A 21832-nucleotide genomic window follows, 5' to 3' on the forward strand; every position below is an offset into this window, starting at 1 on the left:
AGTGAGGTATTCCTGACTGTCTCTGTGTGAGCGCTCAGCCGTCTTATACCGGGTTTGGTGAAAAAACAACTCTTTTGCGCATGTGCAGTAATGATCCCTTCTGTTCTGTTTCCGTGTTGATGTGGCCGAAGCTCTCACGGCGTTTTGTTCTGTTGCATCGCTGCGGCAATGAACCGTCTGAAGCTTTCAGACTCACTGCGCCTGTGCGTTTTACAGGGATGTTTGGGACACGGTCTCCTGTTATTTCCCGGTGGTTCTTCTGAGATTAGAAAACAGAAGCATGCTTTAACGACAAAACCACCTAGATCGGCCTAGTAGGCCTACGTGTCGGCGATAGGAAAAGGAGCGATATGATTTAACACTGGTATATGACTGAACAGTGCTATATTTTTTGTTGATAGACTGAGCTCTCTCTGGCTAAGAGTTAAATTTAGACAAATTGATTTCCAAATCGCCTCCTTTGGAGGAGATGAAATTGTCTCAGTTACAAAAGATACCAGCTTTTATGAATAACTCATGTGTGACCCCATTCCTCAAACGTGATTTTCATTTACTGTATATAAGATTTTTACCTTGAAAATGAACTTTTTCACTTTTCAAGGACAGTAAACTTTAAGATGCTGCACGCTGAAAATGGCACGTTTTCCCGAACTGTTACCCACTGTGTAGCTCTATACTGCCATCTACTGTTTAAAGTCGCTCATTTAAAGGTTGTTGCATGTAGGCCCCACCCCCCCTCACATTTCCTAAAACATTTTTGAAGACACAAAGGAAGAGGTTTGGTAACGTGGATATTTAGTAAATTAGTTTTTGCCTCAAAGAATATTTCCACACTGACATCAGTAACACCTTCAGTACAAATTTCACACACTGTCATTGACAATGGATAAATATTTCTTCAGAAATCACGGGCTGGCACAAGTGCATCTTTGTAGCCTGTTATGCCCAGAAAAGAGATTATAGACATGGAATATCGTGTCTACCACTAACACTCACACACCAGCACTATCACCTTTAACATTCACACACTAACACTATCATCCCTAACACTCACACACTAACACTATCACCACTAACACTCACACACCAGCACTATCATCTTTAACATTCACACACTAAAACTATAATAACTAACACTATCATCAACTAACACTATCATCACTAACACTCACACACTAACACTACCATCCCTAACACTCATAGACTAACACTATCACCACTAACACTCACACACCAACACTATCATCTTTAACATTCACACACTAACACTATAAAAACTAACACTATCATCCCTAACACTCATAGACTAATGCTATCACCACTAATACAATAACATTATCATCCTTGGTCCACTCCTCTTCTCTCTCTACACCAGATCACTCGGTCAAGTTATCTCCACCCATGGCCTCTCCTACCACTGCTACGCTGATGACACACAGCTGTTCTTCTCCTTCCCCCCCTCTGACTCTCAGGTTCAACCTCGCATCGCAGCCTGCTTAGCTGACATTGCGTCCTGGATGTCTGCTAACCATCTCAAACTCAACCCGGAGAAAACGGAGCCCCTGTTTTTTCCTGCTAAGAAATCCCCAGCGATCGACACTGCAATCACCATCGAGGGATCTGTGGTGTTCCCCACCACAGCAGCCAAAAACCTTGGTGTAACCCTCGACAACCAGCTGACCTACTCCAGTCACATCGCAGCAGTCACTCGATCCTGCAGATTCTCCCTCTACAACATCAGGAGAATCCGTCCATTCCTCACACAACAGGCGACCCAGCTCCTGGTCCAAGCGCTTGTCATCTCCCACCTGGACTACTGCAACGTTCTACTGGCTGGCTTGCCGGCCTGCGCCATGAGGCCGCTCCAGCTCGTGCAGAACGCCGCTGCACGCCTGGTATTCAACCTCCCTAAACACTCTCATGTCACTCCACTGCTTACTGCTCTCCACTGGCTTCCGGTAGCAGCCCGCATCCAGTTCAAGACACTGGTGCTGGCCTACCAGGCCACAAGAGGCTCCGCCCCATCATACCTTCGGTCTCTTATAACTCCGTACACCCAACTAGAACCCTCCGCTCCACGTCCTCCGGACAACTGACGGTCCCCTCACTCCGGGAACCCGGCAGCCGCTCCTCCCGACCACGCCTCTTCTCCGCCATTGCCCCGAGGTGGTGGAACGACCTCCCCCATGCAGTCAAGACTGCGGAATCTCTTACCATCTTCCGCAGGAAACTGAAAACCCACCTCTTTAGAACACACCTGTCCCCCAATGCCTAACCTCCCTTTCCTAGAAAAAAAAACAAAAAAAAACAAAACAAAAAAAAAAACAACCTTTGTCTTGTATCTGTGTTTGTCAAAGTATTCCAGGGGCGCAATGCGAAGGGGCAATTTGACGCTCAGTTTTATTGTGATCTCTGCTCACAAGGTATTAGAAATCCGACTGATGCACTGACTGTAAGTCGCTTTGGTAAAAAGCGTCTGCCAAATAACTAAATTGTAAATTGTAAATCTTTAGCATTCACACACTAACACTGTATTCACTAACACTGTCATGACTAACACTATCATCCCTAACACTCATAGACTATCACCACTTACACTCACACAGTAACACTATCATCCCAGTCACTCATACACTAACACTATCATCACTAACACTATCATCCCTAACACTCATAGACTAACACTATCACCACTAACACTCACACACTAACACTATCATCTCTGTCACTCATACGCTAACACTATCATCACTAATGCTCACACTAACACTATGATCACTAACACTCAACACTCCAGGGGCATTCTGGTACCACACCTAAGACAGCATTTTCCGCCATCAGCAACTACACACTGCATGAGGAAGAGTGAGAAAGAGTGAGGAAGAGTGAGGTAGAGTGAGGAAGAGTGTTGGGGAAGAATGGTGTTGCATCCTCCCTTTTCACTTCCAAATGCTTGTAGAATCTGTGCCGAGCTGCATTGACCCTATTCTTGCGGTGGTTCTGATCCAGTATACTATAATGGTTGTTCATGTTCTTGTTTCCTAAATTTTGGGGTCTGCCTGCAGCATCAACTGTTTCTTCAGCATATGATGATAGCATGCAGTAAAGAACATTTTTCAGCATATGATGATAGCATGCAGTAAAGAACATTTTTTCAGTAGTAATCTACATACTGTTGTGTGAGCTAAATACATGTTTGGGAGTATGATCTTTATGAAACTAGCATGGATTCAGCTGCATCCCATAAAGCTTCGTCCCTGAAAAGGTCAACTGGGAGACACATCTGTTTTGAAATGCAATGACCTTTGACCTTCCAGGATTTGGCCTACAGTCTCACTTACCCTTTGTTCATGGACAGGTCATAGCTAGTGGTCACAGAGTGTGCCCTAGTGCTGAAAAACAAAATGGATAGATAGATAGATAGATAGATAGATAGATAGATAGATAGATAGATAGATAGATAGACAGACAGATAGACAGACACACAGACACACAGAGGAGGTGCTGTTCCGGGAGGTAAAGGGAGAGAAAAAGTCACGGAACCCATGAAAAAATCCACAGTGCCTGGAGCACGTTGGACAACGCCTAACAAAACTAAACAAAACTGTCATCACGAACAAAGCATTATTTATTTACATTTAATAATCAGAGCATTCACAATAATTACTCAAAATCAGCAGGTGGGGTGTGTAGAACCTTGCTGTGGATCTTGATGTGGTCACACCACCTGTTTTTGACATACGTGCGGACCCCTCCACCAGAACAAAGGTTCTGTTGGACTCAAGAGATAGCATAAATGCAGCTTCACCCCACAGTTAAAGCATTTATGGCCAAGGGTTGAAAACCATCACTAGATGGCAGTGTTGCCCTGTATGTAGTTTGAATATTTTACTTTCTAATAATATTTGTGGACATAATAAGAAATTGAGGTCTGTATATGAATATGACCAGTCTGACTATATACTAACCAATGGTAAGTAGTGTGGAGAAAGATGTTCACACATGGCGTTAATCAGTACTGCTGGCAAATCTCCCACTCAAAGCTTAAAAAAAGTTATGAAAGTGTTACTCAAAAGCATTGTCTATTATCATTCTGAGAGTCTGGATGTGTGTTAGATACCTAAACCAACAACTCAGGTCTAAACAGGGAACTATCATGGACAGAGGAGGCATTCTAACATGACTCCTCATTTTTGGAGTTCTAGCCCCGGAGGCATTCTAACATGACTCCTCATTTTTGGAGTTCCAGCCCCGGAGGCATTCTGCATAATGACTACCTAGGTGACAGGATGAAATCGGAAAAGTCACAGAACTCAAATTTCTTTTACTGAACGTTTGTCTAAGCAGGTTGTTCACAATCAGAATTTCCACTGGCTTTTCAGTGAAGGTGAGACACAGTAAGAACTGAGTAGAGAACATTAAACAGGCACAGAAAAACACACACACTGAAGATTCACGACATCTGTCCCTGTTAAACTGAACTGTGCCAAATTCATCATTTCATCTGCCTAACCCTAACCCTAACCCTGACTCGGTTTTACACCAACATATGACAAACGTTCAGAATTACCAGCTGAGCAGCACAGAGAGGAGGGACGGAGGAATGACACAGGAGAGACAGAGTGTTTGGCCTGAAAGTCCACTGCTATACTAGAATGGGATTTTTGCTGATCCAGGGAAGAACTCAGAACTCCTCAGATAAGGACCGTTCCCTTTGACCCTCCACTATGACCCTCAACTCCATCCCTGTTTGTGCTCCATCGCGCCATTGACCTTTAACCTGCAGCCTGCAGCGACCTGCTCCTCCCATGCTACGTGACCCTGTTCTGTCACAAGGGCCATGGTGCTCAAAAGCAATTCAAAGCAAAACTCTGACCTCTGAACTCACTGAATTAAATATGAGATTTTTCTGACTTGGTTTATGCAATCCTGATCAAGATTTCTGAAAAGAAAACAAAATCATTTAGATTTGCACCTGTTTACTTGCACAATTATGTGTTGCATTATACATTTTAAAAAATGCAGTCAAAATAATTTGAGGACATGGTTTGTGTTCCCATTAACGGTGAAATGCATGGAAAGTGAAAGTATGGGATGTGTCTCGTTTGTCCACCAGGCGGTGGCGCCATCCATTCTACCGAGGTTACGTAGTTTAGTGACTCCCTGCGGGCCGCGTGTAAAATAGCGAACGATAATCAATTTAGCAATGATTGACAATCATCCCCACTTTGCAAACAGCGTCACTACGCCAACCACACACATACTGAGGGAAACAAGACACGGGAAAATGAATGACTTTTATGTGAGATGTGTTTTACGTTAAGAACCTGAATGCGCAACTGAGCAACGGCAACCAACTCTTTGGGAGACTCTTGGGTTGTCTTGAGAGTCTACTCAACCTTATCGCCATGGGTGGAATCCAAAACTTAGGGTAAAATGGCCACCCCCGCCCCCCAAATACACACACACCTTCACAGAGACAGAGAGAGAGACAGAGAGAGAGAGAGAGAGATACACACTTCTTACTTGATGGCCTCACTGCATTTACAACTGGTCGACGTTTCCTGAGCGGATCTCTTCACAAGGTGTGGTCTTTCGGCAGGTGCATTCCCATGTTAGTCATCGTGTCGAAGTTATTAAGTCAAAGTATTATCTCAAAGTCGGAGTCTCCATGATACTCTTAAAAACGTTGTAGATTTGAGAGTGTGCGTCTGAATGCGGTACCTCCATTAGTATCATTGTCAATCATTCTAAGAGGGGTTGCGCTGCCTCTCGTTCGCGCTTCCAGTGAGTGTGGGAATACGGAATATTAAATCTCACAGTGTCGTCTCAACGAATGCAGGCAACATCTACATGGCCGTTTCTGAGGAGTTCTTGAGAGAGATTCCCTCATTCAGTTCAAGTATCCATGGCAGTGCTCGACTTTGGTCGGAAGCGTCCGACAGATCTCGTCTCTTGCACTCTTTGCGTTTTCCTTTGAGTAGTTTTCCTACAACCTTCGACGGGTAACGGTTTACACTGGTCATCAGTTGGCGTTCCGAAAGAACTGAACGCTCAGATCGCCTTGCTCGTTAAACCCGTGTTTTGTCAAATAATTGTACATCCTCCGTCATCGGCATGGCAATGGTACTAAATGTGTGGAAAGATCCACAGGAAGATGTAGTAGGGAATTCTCTAAGTAGCTCCAGCGTGCTCACTCAGCCGGGAGGAGACCATCGTCTGACCGCGTCAGCAGCACCACATACCCCGCAAACAGGTCCTCTCTCTGCGTCGGGAGCAGCCGGGGACAGGGGAGTGACCCAGGACTCAGCGCACACTGAGTGTGTGGTTTGTGGGGACAAGTCCAGCGGTAAGCACTATGGCCAATTTACCTGCGAGGGATGCAAAAGTTTTTTCAAAAGGAGCGTTCGTCGCAACTTAACCTATACGTGCCGTGCCAACAGAACCTGTCCAGTCGACCAGCACCACAGGAACCAGTGCCAGTACTGCCGGCTGAGGAAATGTTTAAAAGTAGGAATGCGTCGAGAAGGTGAATATACCGTTTATAAGTCATACTTTTGTTCAGCATTTCATTTAGGATTTGTAGTTTTACATTATCCGAGTTTTTTTCGTAGCTTTTATTATCGCAAGACCATTCGAATAAAATGATAGTGCGAGCCGTTTTTTTTTTCAGCTGATTTTTAGACGTTGTCTTCTTTGTAGTTGTTGTTACTGTTTTTATTTCTATGTTTAGTTTTTATTTGATTGTAATTTATTTCATTTATTTCTTGCGAGTTCTAATTTCGTCTAGTTCAGTCTTTTGTCTTCCGTGTGGTCTAAATTGTTCATGTGGTCCCGCAGACTGATTTAGTGATTTTCTGATTTTAATAAAGTGTCCGACAGACACGTTATATTATGTATTGTATAATGTATATAGTGTAAAGTCATAGAGTGAAGGCACATTAATGTGTTTGTTAGCCTCGGATGCACATTTCCTTTCCTTTTCCTTATTGTTGTCAGCGGTTCAGCGAGGAAGAATGCCGCCGACTCAGCCTAACACAGGACACTATGCCCTGGCAAACGGAGATCCTCTCAACGGACACTGCTATTTGTCTGGTTACATATCACTGTTGCTTCGGGCTGAGCCATATCCAACAGCCCGGTACGGCAATCAGTGCGTGCAACCCAGTACCATCATGGGGATCGAGAGTATCTGTGAGCTGGCGGCCCGACTGCTCTTCAGCGCTGTGGAATGGGCTAGAAACATTCCTTTCTTCCCTGATCTACAAATTACGGATCAAGTGTCTCTCCTCAGATTAACTTGGAGCGAGTTGTTTGTCCTTAATGCCGCCCAATGCTCTATGCCTCTTCACGTGGCCCCACTTCTAGCCGCTGCTGGTCTTCACGCCTCTCCAATGGCGGCAGATAGAGTTGTGGCATTTATGGACCACATACGTTTCTTTCAGGAGCAAGTTGAAAAACTGAAGGCCCTTCACGTCGACTCTGCAGAGTATAGTTGTGCCAAGGCTATAGTGCTGTTTACTTCAGGTAAATCTTGTTTTAATTAGAGCTTGCACCATGTGTACTATATGACTACATGATTATATAATTTTGCCGCTTTTAGTTCAACTGTGTTTGAGATCGTGCCGAATGGCGCGGTGAGGTTTTTTATGTCACGCTGTTGCCCCACTTACATATGTTTGTGGTAATTGTGTTTGTGTGTGTGTTACAACTCCGTTACTCAGCTTCATTTTGACGGAATCCTTCTTTAAATTACAGAGTGCATCTGCACCATGCTCGCGTAATATTTAATCTCTCAAACTGTAAATGGAATCATATCGCTAAATCTCAGTATGTCCACTTCCTTTTTAAAGTGTTACATGGACGATTGCATTAAGATCATTTTCCGGTCACTTTTTCTCCTCGATTTTACCCTGAGACGGGGGAGGTGCGTCGCCCATTATTTTAAAAAATTCAGCTCATGCTTAAGACATTATATTTCGTAAAATACACTTTTTTTTTCAAAATTGTGAATATATTGGTTAAAACCATCGAACATGATTAACTTCGTGTGGATACATTTGTGAATGAATCAAGTAAGGAGCAGTCTACTTTATTCATTGTTTTGGGTCTTATTCTCGCTTTAGCATTCTAAAAATAGCTTTGTGAAATAGCCTGTGTTTTGCACAATTTAAACTATCACACTTGTAATCACTCCAAAATTGCTCTTTGTTAGAAGTAATATCTGTTTTGCTTTATCACTTCACGCAAATTGCTCAAAGACAGCTCATCACTTAAGGCACTAAGCAGACTTTGCATTCTAACAGTTACCGTGGTATACATGCAGTATAACCCCGCAATACCAGTCGCCGTGTGCCCTTCAAAATCAGGCATGAAACATTAGGAACACGCCCGCGTCCACACTAACACCGAGGCTTCTTGAAAGCCCTGCACACGAACCCAGTGATGTTTGTATCGCTGTAGACCATTCATAAAAACGAAAATGGCATTCATTTCGCAGATTAATCTGCTAAAGGGGATTAAGTTATGGTATTACTTGATGTTAAATTACAAAGAAAACTCAACATGACTTCTTCTTTTACTGTGCAGACGCGTGTGGTCTCGCGGACGTGCCTCATGTAGAAGGCCTCCAGGAGAAGTCCCAGTGTGCCCTCGAGGAATACGTTCGGAGCCAGTATCCCAACCAGCCTACTCGCTTTGGAAAACTCTTATTACGTCTCCCCGCGCTGCGCATGGTGTCGTCCTCTGTTATCGAACAGCTGTTTTTCGTCCGTTTAGTCGGTAAAACTCCCATTGACACTCTTATCAGGGACATGTTACTGTCCGGCAGCAGTTTCAATTGGCCGTACATGTCCATGCAGTGACGCCACACGAGAAAAGAAGTGCGAGGGAATTTAACAAAATATAAATAGCACAAGTGGAAGACACGAGAGCTTGGATATGGGAAGACTAACTTTGGGTGTTTTTTCGTCGACAGTTATGTACATAAACGTGTCATACGTCGCTATCAATCATTATTTACTCCAGCGCTTGTATTTGTTGCGTCAAGAGGTGAAAATTACTTATGCTACTTCTATCTGTGCGAAGACCACCTACCACGTGCCACAAACAGACAGAGAAAGAAAAGGACCCGGTAATCATATCAGAAGATTTTTCATCTGGATTTTTCAGATGATCGTTTCCTCCTAATCCATGTAAATGCATTCAGTCTAAGATAATTTTAATGTTTACTTTATTTGGGTTTCTTTCTTTCTTTCTTTCTTCATGATATAGAATTATGCCTTGTTTATTTCAACTTTCCAGCTAAAAACATTTAACATTTTGTGCGCTGGGAATGCTGCTTGTCAGTAGTGGTAATATGAACATCTCGCTTCTGATTAACTTCATTAATGCAAAGAGAAGACGTTTATTTATTTGGCTTTTGTTATCTATTTATGTTCCTTTTAGAAAAATGCCCTCTATCACATTTAAGTGATGAGCTACAGCACTCCAAACTGATTGTCTTGTGACAGTTCAAGACACCGTGGGTATTACTGTTTTCACTTTTGAAATATTGATTGACGTTATTAGTATAGATCTGCAGAAAATGTGTGATATGAAGTCCAAATGCTCTGTCCTGCAAACTCACAGATGGTAATGGAGTATTTAATTCACCAGAAGACAGACACCAGAGAGGTGATATGATTTGGTCTATGGAAAAAATAATTAAACTGAATTTTCAACCATCTTGGCATGAATTATGTTTATATACCATTTACTTAAATCAGCAACTTTCCAGGTTTCTGTTCGGGTCATGACTCGTGAAATTCTTTCGTTGTAAGAACATCTGTTTCCTCTAATCTTTGTCTTGATAATTTTTTTTTAATGAATTCTCTAAATTCAAATTCCAGCATGCTTGTGAGAAAAGGCATTTAATGTTAGTCATCTCCGAAAAACAATCGAGAATCATTTTCTCGCAGAATCATTGTCGGTATTATTAGAGGTATATGCTCAAAACACATATTCATGTTTCAGTGCTAAAACATTTATCTCGACACTTACGTCAGTGGGGTCTTGAACAAATGTATTCACGTAGCTGTCAGCAAACCGATTATTTAAATACGTTATTACAGAGAACCGCATAAACTCACGCCACAGTAATATCTATTCACTGGGACCACTACAGACAGAGCTAATACATAGAGACAACCATTAATCTGTCAATCACCCAGCCCCCCCCCCCCCCCCCCCGTTTCCCCTCCCAACGCCCACCCTCAGGCTGGCTTTGTTGGTTTAAGATATGCATGCCTCCAAAGAACACCAATCACAGTCCAAACCTCTGGACCCAAAATCTCCCTCCAGAAATGTTTGTATTCTTGGCAGCGACACGTCTCGGTCTACATTGCTCTGTAACGTTCTGTCCAGGCGCTACATCACAACGGTTCGCTTGGGATGTTCAAAGCTGATTTCTTCTCTTTCATAAAGCAAAACAATGAGAAGACCTGGTCCGCAGAAAACAGAGGTTCACTGAAGACAAGGACACTCTCAGAACTGTTTTATTAATCTCATCAAAAATGCCACATTGGCCAGAGGCTGTTTATGCAGACAGATCAAAAATGTGTTACGTAAGACGTGAAAATATACTTCTCGCTTTTTGGTTCATTTTTATTCTAAATGAACTGCAATTCGCGAACAGTTTCTTTAGCAGTTCGTGGTGTATGATAGCTGCGGGGTTTTTTCACATTTTCAACAGAATTTTTCTACCTATAAATTAATAAATCGGCTACTGCGCATCACAAAATCTCGTTCATTACTGCTCAAAGCAGTCCCTAGCCAGTAAACCGAACCAAGTGTTTATCTGCTCAAAGCAGTCCCTAGCCAGTAAACCGAACCAAGTGTTTATCTGTTTCACAAACTGTGAAGGCTAGTGCGGCCGTCACATAGACTGCAAGTTCCCAATCACATGCAGTGTATGACGTAGTTTGAACATTCATGACTTGTTTGAATATTCACGATATATTAAAAAATACTGAATACATATAGCCTACTTAACGTAGCCTATAATATTAAAAAAACGAAGATTTCTATTATTTAAAAGTGGAAAGAATTTCTAAAAATGTGCTTTAGGGTCTGTTAGAAATTATCAGAAACTGTTCGATGTTATCGGCTAGGCTTTGAACTGCATGTTAAGCCACTGTCTCTACACAGAAAAGATTGTCAGATTGGATATATATATATCTGGATGGTCGTTGCGTCATGGGACAGACAAACGCTGTCCAAGGTGCTACACTCTCATAAAATTCGATGGAAAAAAACCCTCTCAGCATTGTTAGACTTTTGGGCTCGCGCTCTTCGCTCTTAATTTCATGTCCTGGACATCAGGAGTTCCACATTTAATATTTCGATTGAAATTTCACCTTCGAACTTTCTGATATTTTATAAAATAGTGTGTTGATAAATGACCAAATAAGATGGCGTGGGTACTGAGATAAGATATATAAATAAGACATACTTCATTTCGAAAATCGAATGGTAAATTGATAGTCTCCGTGTGTCGAAAAAACGTCAGAAAAACTTGGCCTTAATTACAAGTAACAAAATCACACAGGCGTATTTTGCGCGTTGATTATGTTGTGTTTCTGACGGAGCCAACAAGGCAGTTCTGAGAATATTTTAAAGGATATCAAATTTTAAATAATTGTTTTATTTATTTATTTATTTTAGGCAGCAAAGTGATTTGCTGTTTAATTTTGCATTCTTTATGCCAGCTGTCACTGTAAGTTCAGACAGATTTTCTGGTGAATTTGGAGGGGGAGACATTTTGAACTTTCCTCACAGATTTAATGCTTGTGCGTTGTTAGTTTGCGAGTTTTTAGGATGAGTCGATTCTACTGGACGTTTGTAAGCATTTTGGGACGGCACGAGATTTATAGAGGGTTTTACGTTCGTGCACTGGCAGTAATAAAATGGTCGATGTCGCCTACTTTTGAGATCCAGTCGGATACTGCACTCTGACTGCAGGCGTGAACCTTTACATTTGGAAACAGATATATTCTGTTTATTCACTCAAAAACTGCAAAAACTAGAGGCTACATTGAAATAGAGATTATTTCGAAATTCCATTTGTTATTGGATTCGAGGTTCTATACATATTTTATATGAAATTAAGTGCTGTGTAAATGTGCCATTTAACAATAAACTCTCAATTTTTACAACTTTTTTAAAAATTCATCTTAATAGTTCAACACCACGCCTTTTCGCGCCAGATCAATATCTACTTAAAATGTTTACAAAATGTAATTTTTATTTCGAAGATAATTCTTTCATAGCGATTTTCTGTCTGAAGTGTTTCCAGCAGCTTTTGGTTACAACAGTGTCCGACAAACCAAACTTTGAGATGGAAGTGACCATTTGTCTATGATGTAGGCTACACGACCTACAGTGATCGAGTTAATCATAGTGCGGATTCTGAGACAATCAGTAATTATCCTGTTGAAACCTCCAGGTATGTCTGGAGTGGAGTCTGTGTGGAGCCTGTGACCTGTCTCCTCCCCGCGGTTCGGTTGACCTACGGGTGGATTGCGATGCACGGCCGGCAGCGTGTAGCACGCTCCTACCGGCGTGTGTCAGGACCCGACTACACAGACAAGGAGAGGACATTTCCGAGGGTTTTTCAATGTTTTTTCTCAAATATCCTCTTTTGTTTGAATTCCTTTAAACTCACAAAGAGAAGAGGGGTGTATAATATGCCTTGGGCTGCTAAACACTGGCATTTACTTTACAGGCTATGTTAAAGACTTGCTGGATTAGCCTGCTTTAGAGGTAGGAGATACTAGGGAAACCATAGGCGGCAGAGCATGGACACATGGCTAATTCAATCAGGCAGAGTCCCAGCAGATGGTGTGAAGACTGAGTGCAAGACCACTGGGTTAGGAGAGGTTTATTCAGACCATGTGCCGCTTTTAAGTGGATCTTTTAAGTGGATCTTTTAAGTGGATCTTTGATTTGCAACAGAGCTGTTTTCTTTGAACCACAACAGTGATACAAACAAACACAAAAACAGACATGCACCTTTAATTTTTTAATGTATAAAGACAAAACACTTGAGCAAAGGTGTTAGGATCACAGATACAGTTAGAACAGCAACAACAACAACAACAACAACAACAATAATAATAATAATAATAATAATAATAATAATAATAATTATTATTATTATTATTATTATTATTATTATTATTATTATAGGTTTGTATTCTGCCTGTCGTGGAAGTTGCATTGCATAAAAGTGTTTGCTAAACGAATAATTGTAAGTGTAAACGCACAATGTACAAAATGCACAAACAAGGAAGTTATGAATGGACATGACCTCAAGCAGAAAGACAGGCCCTTGGTGAGAGAGACAGGCCCTTGGTGAGAGAGACAGGCCCTTGGCAGTGTATCTAAAATGTAATAACAGCAGTTTGAGACATTTAAAAAAGACTGAGGAAGTTATGAACTATCTGTTTAAATAAACCCACTGTTTAAACAAACCAAACAAACTATTAAAGTAAACCAACTGTTAAAATAAACCAAGTGTTTAAATAAACCAAACAAACTATTAAAGTAAACCATCTGTTTAAATAAACCAAACAAACTATTAAAGTAAACCAACTGTTAAAATAAACCAAACAAACTATTAAAGTAAACCAACTGTTAAAATAAACCAACTGTTTAAATAAACCAAACAAACTATTAAAGTAAACCATCTGTTTAAATAAACCAAACAAACTATTAAAGTAAACCAACTGTTTAAATAAACCAAACAAACTATTAAAGTAAACCAACTGTTAAAATAAGCCAAATGTTAAAATAAAGTAACTATTAAAATAAATGATACAAAACTAACTGTTACAAAAAGTAGGTGTAAAAATAAAAATGTAAATATAGTAACTGTTAAATAACGTAACTGTTAAAATAAACCCTTAAATAAAGTAACTGTTCAGTTAAGGTAACTGTTAAATAAAGTACCTGCTGAGTTAACTAACTGTTAAAATAAACTGACTGTTCAATAAACTCACCTGTTAAACTCAGTGACAGAGTATGGAAGCATCAGTGTTATCTCCATCAACAGTAAACAAATGAGAGAAAAATGTCAAACACATCCAGGTGTAAAAGTCAAACACATCCAGGTGTCAGTTAATCTGTTTCTGTCAGTAGAGCTGTGTCAGCATTAAAAACATGGTGACTATCCCATGATGACTATCTTATGTCTTAGTGATTTCTGAAGAGCAGCTCTGCTGATAGCCTGATCGGTTTTAGCAAGTGGCTGGTTGTTTGTGGTTTCTGTGCTGAATTTGTTTGGTTGGTTGCTAATGGTGTTTAACAGCAGCCATTCCTGCTCTGTCCCGTGCTGAAATCCTTTTGATGAAGTCCGGGTTGACAGTGTCCAAACCCTCCACAAAAAGCCAAAACCGGACCTTTGCCTGTTTGTATCCCCAGCCCAACAAAGCAGTGCATAGTATATACACACCACTCATTCTATATCCAATCACACACAACAGCTTATACACACCACTCATTCTATATCCAATCACACACAACAGCTTATACACACCACTCATTCTATATCCAATCACACACAACAGCTTATACACACCACTCATTCTATATCCAATCACACACAACAGCTTATACACACCACTCACTCTATATCCAATCACACACAACATCTTATACACACCACTCATTCTATATCCAATCACATACAACAGCTTATACACACCACTCACTCTATATCCAATCACACACAACAGCTTATACACACCACTCACTCTATATCCAATCACACACAACATCTTATACACACCACTCACTCTATATCCAATCATACACAGCATCTTATACACACCACTCACTCTATATCCAATCACACACAACATCTTATACACACTACTCACTCTATATCCAATCACACACAACATCTTATACACACCACTCACTCTATATCCAATCATACACAGCATCTTATACACACCACTCACTCTATATCCAATCACACACTACATCTTATACACACTACTCACTCTATATCCAATCACACACAACATCTTATATACACCACTCACTCTATATCCAATCACACACAACATCTTATACACACCACTCACTCTATATCCAATCACACACAACATCTTATACACACCACTCACTCTATATTTATTCACACACAACATCTTATACACACCACTCACTCTATTTCCAATCACACACAACATCTTATACACACCACTCACTCTATATTTATTCACACACAACATCTTATACACACCACTCACTCTATTTCCAATCACACACAACATCTTATATACACCACTCACTCTATATCCAATCACACACAACATCTTATACACACCACTCACTCTATATCCAATCACACACAACATCTTATACACACCACTCACTCTATATCCAATCATACACAGCATCTTATACACACCACTCACTCTATATCCAATCACACACAACATCTTATACACACTACTCACTCTATATCCAATCACACACAACATCTTATACACACCACTCACTCTATATCCAATCATACACAGCATCTTATACACACCACTCACTCTATATCCAATCACACACTACATCTTATACACACTACTCACTCTATATCCAATCACACACAACATCTTATATACACCACTCACTCTATATCCAATCACACACAACATCTTATACACACCACTCACTCTATATTTATTCACACACAACATCTTATACACACCACTCACTCTATTTCCAATCACACACAACATCTTATACACACCACTCACTCTATATCCAATCATACACAACATCTTATATACACCACTCACTCTATATCCAATCACACACAACATCTTATACACACCACTCACTCTATATTTATTCACACACAACATCTTATACACACCACTCACTCTATATCCAATCACACACAACATCTTATACACACCACTCACTCTATATCCAATCACACACAACATCTTATACACACCACTCACTCTATATCCAATCACACACAACATCTTATACACACCACTCACTCTATATTTATTCACACACAACATCTTATACACACCACTCACTCTATTTCCAATCACACACAACATCTTATACACACCACTCACTCTATATTTATTCACACACAACATCTTATACACACCACTCACTCTATTTCCAATCACACACAACATCTTATACACACCACTCACTCTATATCCAATCACACACAACATCTTATACACACCACTCACTCTATATCCAATCACACACAACATCTTATACACACCACTCACTCTATATCCAATCATACACAGCATCTTATACACACCACTCACTCTATATCCAATCACACACAACATCTTATACACACTACTCACTCTATATCCAATCACACACAACATCTTATACACACCACTCACTCTATATCCAATCATACACAGCATCTTATACACACCACTCACTCTATATCCAATCACACACTACATCTTATACACACTACTCACTCTATATCCAATCACACACAACATCTTATATACACCACTCACTCTATATCCAATCACACACAACAGCTTATACACACCACTCACTCTATATCCAATCACACACAACATCTTATACACACCACTCACTCTATATCCAATCATACACAGCATCTTATACACACCACTCACTCTATATCCAATCACACACAACATCTTATACACACCACTCACTCTATATTTATTCACACACAACATCTTATACACACCACTCACTCTATTTCCAATCACACACAACATCTTATATACACCACTCACTCTATATCCAATCACACACAACATCTTATACACACCACTCACTCTATATCCAATCACACACAACATCTTATACACACCACTCACTCTATATTTATTCACACACAACATCTTATACACACCACTCACTCTATTTCCAATCACACACAACATCTTATACACACCACTCACTCTATATTTATTCACACACAACATCTTATACACACCACTCACTCTATATCCAATCACACACAACATCTTATACACACCACTCACTCTATATCCAATCACACACAACATCTTATACACACCACTCACTCTATATCCAATCACACACAACATCTTATACACACCACTCACTCTATATCCAATCATACACAGCATCTTATACACACCACTCACTCTATATCCAATCACACACAACATCTTATACACACTACTCACTCTATATCCAATCACACACAACATCTTATACACACCACTCACTCTATATCCAATCATACACAGCATCTTATACACACCACTCACTCTATATCCAATCACACACTACATCTTATACACACTACTCACTCTATATCCAATCACACACAACATCTTATATACACCACTCACTCTATATCCAATCACACACAACATCTTATACACACCACTCACTCTATATTTATTCACACACAACATCTTATACACACCACTCACTCTATTTCCAATCACACACAACATCTTATACACACCACTCACTCTATATCCAATCACACACAACATCTTATATACACCACTCACTCTATATCCAATCACACACAACATCTTATACACACCACTCACTCTATATCCAATCATACACAGCATCTTATACACACCACTCACTCTATATCCAATCACACACTACATCTTATACACACTACTCACTCTATATCCAATCACACACAACATCTTATATACACCACTCACTCTATATCCAATCACACACAACATCTTATACACACCACTCACTCTATATTTATTCACACACAACATCTTATACACACCACTCACTCTATTTCCAATCACACACAACATCTTATACACACCACTCACTCTATATCCAATCACACACAACATCTTATATACACCACTCACTCTATATCCAATCACACACAACATCTTATACACACCACTCACTCTATATCCAATCACACGCAACATCTTATACACACCACTCACTCTATATCCAATCACACACAACATATATCTCCGTTTATAAATGTTTATCCACATCGTATGTGGAAACAAGATGGTCCATTTGCTTTAAGTGGCCTCATCAGTGGGGATCTTTATGTTAATTGTTTCCTTCCAGTGGGTGTTTGTCAGATGTGTAAAATGCCGCAGTACAGGTGAAAATGAAAAATTATTAACACTGATGATTAATGTTGATTTCCATCCAAATTTGTTGTTTACTCACGCTCTGTCCATGGAAAAAATCCAAACCGCTGCATGGTGAACATGAATGTGCACCATCATACATTCAGCTCTTTCGTTTTTCTCATTGTCTTTAGTTTAATTGACCTCATATGCTTTACTGCTGTGTGTGTGTGAGAGCTGAGTGTTGGTTGAAATACGAACATGCTACTTCCCTTTAACACTCGGCACCTGGCCATCCCCACTGTGCCTACTGCCAGATTAATCTGGTCTATCTTCCCACATCCCCCACAGTACATGGTTCTCACACACTCAGGCGCACACGCACACTCAGACACACACACACACACACACACACAAATGCATTTGCGTGTGTCTGAGTGTGTGTGTGTGTCTGAGTGTGTGTGCGTGTGTGCGTGTGTGTGTGTGTGTGTGTGTATGTGCGTCTGAGTGTGTGTGTGTGTGTCTGAGTGTGTGAGTGTGCGTCTGAGTGTGTGTGTGTGTATGTGTGTGTGTGTGTGTGTGTGTGTGTGTGTGCATGCATTTATGTGAGTGTGTATGTTTGTGTGTGTGTGTGTGTGTGTGTATGCGTATAACATTTCTGATCATGAAGTATGCAGTTACATCACAGAGATTCCACAGAGAGCACACTGATAAGTTAAGCATAAGTTAAAGCTCAGAGGCCATGTGGTTATATCAAGTTTTCAGTTAAAAGACAGCATTGCAGGCATGTCTCTCTGTGAAGTTTAAGTGAGGGTGGAGTTTGTGGGCTGGGGCGGGGCAGGAAGGGGCGGGGTTGGGTGTTATCAGTGTAACTGAGACTGGTGGAGTTGAGGGTAATGAGATGATCAGTGTGTCTGGAATGTGCGGGAAGGTAATTATTTTGTTATGAATTTATCGTGGGTATAAGACTCGCTCTCTCTCAGGCAGAAGACTTTAAACAAGATCTGGCTGTTAAACAGATGCCTCTGAGTGACTCAGAGAAATCAACAGCCAGCCGGCATACTTCACTTAAATATAGCACCTAATATGCTATCCGTCTGTCACACAAACTGATGTTCACTGGATTGAATTACTATCTTCAAATGTCTCTCTTGTTCTCTCTCTCTCTCTCTCTCTCCCTCACACACACACACACACACACGTACACTAAAACAGTGTCCTTGAAAAACACCTGTTGTCCATTGTCCAATTATTGTGAAATCTCTCTCAGTCATAAGTCATAAGGGAGGTGGGGGCAATTCCTCGTGTTGTCAGGGCTCTGTTTGAAGTCTGCAGAGTGAAGAGTTAGAGAGTTATCTTTAAAGAGTTAGAGAGTTATCTTTCCTGTGTTTAAATGGCCAATAGATCCAAATCTGACAGTGAGAGAGTGTTTGAAGAGAAAATTTCTTCTCTCAGGCAGTAGACAGTAAAAACACTTCACATCCTCTTCAAGGGCCATTGTCACTGAGCCTCTATTTGTCTTTGTAAACACTTCCATCAGTGTAATGCACAGGAACACTCAGGGAGCCCTGGATACCAAGGGCATAGGTTTGGTCTGAACATTGGTAGGGACCCCCCCCCCCCCCCCCCGGTGCCATATTGAAAAATAAAATGCACAGTCCCTTACTGAATCAACACGAGATTTGTCCTGTATTTTCGTGCACAGAACTGTTAGTACAAGGGTGGTGTCTTCCTCACTTAGCTTACATGCACATCTAGTTAATGGAGCTTTGGCGCTTCGTACAACAAAATGTGGCTACAGCCTCTCACACGTTAGCAAGAAATGGCAAAGCCAATCCTATAAGCGATATTGGGTTAGGGAGGCGGGACTATTGGTAGAGAACGAGATCAGTTAAATGTTTGTGTACCAAATATATTGACTAGACACTGACAGACGACAGTGGTTATATTTTAATTTTTTTTAATCAAAATTATTGCTAAGGACAATTCAGTAGTCACTGGATATTGGTAGGGATATGTCCCTACTGTCCCTACCAAATTCTACACCCTTGCTGGATACTGACCAAAGCCTTCACCAACACCAGTGTCTCTGAGAATACCTGTGGTGTGTTGTGTTTTTAAGGATCTTTGTGCTGTGTTTTTAAGGGTCTTTGTGCTGTGTTTTTAAGGGTCTTTGTGCTGTGCTTTTAAGGATCTTTGTGCTGTGTTTTTAAGGGTCTTTGTGCTGTGTTTTTAAGGGTCTTTGTGCTGTGTTTTTAAGGGTCTTTGTGCTGTGTTTTGAAGGGTCTTTGTGCTGTGTTTTGAAGGGTCGTTGTGCTTGTCATGTCCATGGTTAATATTCCTGATGGACTGCTGGAGGTGTACTGTGGGAGTTTTTCAATAAAAATATATTTAAAAAAATGAAACGTGTCAGCAAGAGAGAGTCATTATATCAGTGATTAATTTCGGTGATTACTGCTTAATTTATTAGTAAAGGAGAAACGTAACCTTGGAGATAAGGATAACATTGATTTTAGTTTAAATATACAAGTTTAGTGAGTTAGCATGGAGAAATCCAGAATTCAAAGCTGTGCATGCTATACAGAGCCAGCTACGCTAGGCTGCAGGTGGAAGAGGTGGCTGACATTGTTCAAGCTGTATTCCGACGGAAAAAGGACTATGGTTGATACTTCACCACCACCTACGAGGCAGAGAACACGTGCTCTACTACTGCAGCTCACTGGATCAGATGTACATGACGTTTTCTCGACTCCAGAGGACACGGGTGACCCAACAGACCACCAGGCAGTTGATGCACTGAACTGATACTTCTTGCCACAGGGCAACACAGCGCTAACAAGACACACGCTTCGAAAGATGTATCAGAATCCAGGTGAGACGGTGCAGCAGTTTGCAACCTTCCGCGACAAGCCGTAAGAGACTGTGGTTATGAGGGAGATGCTGACAATCGGATAAGAGATGTAATTTTGAGTAAAGGGACATCAGAATACGTACGCAGAATGTTACGAGAAGACACAGAGACAGTAAAAAGCAAACACAGAGACAGTAAAGAAAACACAGAGACAGTTAAGCAAACACAGAGACAGTAAAAAGCAAACACAGAGACAGTAAAAAGCGAACACAGAGACAGTAAAGCAAACACAGAGACAGTAAAAAGCAAACACAGAGACAGTAAAGCAAACACAGAGACAGTAAAGCAAACACAGAGACAGTAAAAAGCAAACACAGAGACAGTAAAAATCAAACACAGAGACAGTAAAGCAAACACAGAGACAGTAAAAGGCAAACACAGAGACAGTAAAAAGCAAACACAGAGACAGTAAAGCAAACACAGAAACAGTAAAAAGCAAACACAGAGACAGTAAAGCAAACACAGAGACAGTAAAAGGCAAACACAGAGACAGTAAAAGGCAAACACAGAGACAGTAAAGCAAACACAGAGACAGTAAAAAGCAAACACAGAGACAGTAAAGCAAACACAGAGACAGTAAAAAGCAAACACAGAGACAGTAAAGCAAACACAGAGACAGTGAAGCAAACACAGAGACAGTAAAAGGCAAACACAGAGACAGTAAAGCAAACACAGAGACAGTAAAAGGCAAACACAGAGACAGTAAAAGGCAAACACAGAGACAGTAAAAAGCAAACACAGAGACAGTAAAGCAAACACAGAGACAGTAAAAAGCAAACACAGAGACAGTTAAGCAAAC

The 21832-nt window shown here is 40.7% G+C and overlaps 1 protein-coding gene across 1 annotated transcript; it reads left to right on the forward strand.

Annotated features, from left to right (window-relative positions):
• The first annotated feature begins 6117 nt into the window (after positions 1 to 6117).
• On the forward strand, positions 6118 to 8864 carry nr2f1b (nuclear receptor subfamily 2, group F, member 1b). Its single transcript, XM_030768961.1, has 3 exons — positions 6118 to 6529; positions 7000 to 7527; positions 8590 to 8864. The coding sequence occupies exons 1-3, from the start codon at positions 6118 to 6120 to the stop codon at positions 8862 to 8864; spliced, it is 1215 nt and encodes a 404-aa protein (XP_030624821.1).
• Positions 8865 to 21832: the final 12968 nt, after the last annotated feature.

Source organism: Chanos chanos, chromosome 3 (assembly GCF_902362185.1).
Source record: "Chanos chanos chromosome 3, fChaCha1.1, whole genome shotgun sequence".
In the NCBI taxonomy this organism is placed as follows: Eukaryota; Metazoa; Chordata; class Actinopteri; order Gonorynchiformes; family Chanidae; genus Chanos; species Chanos chanos.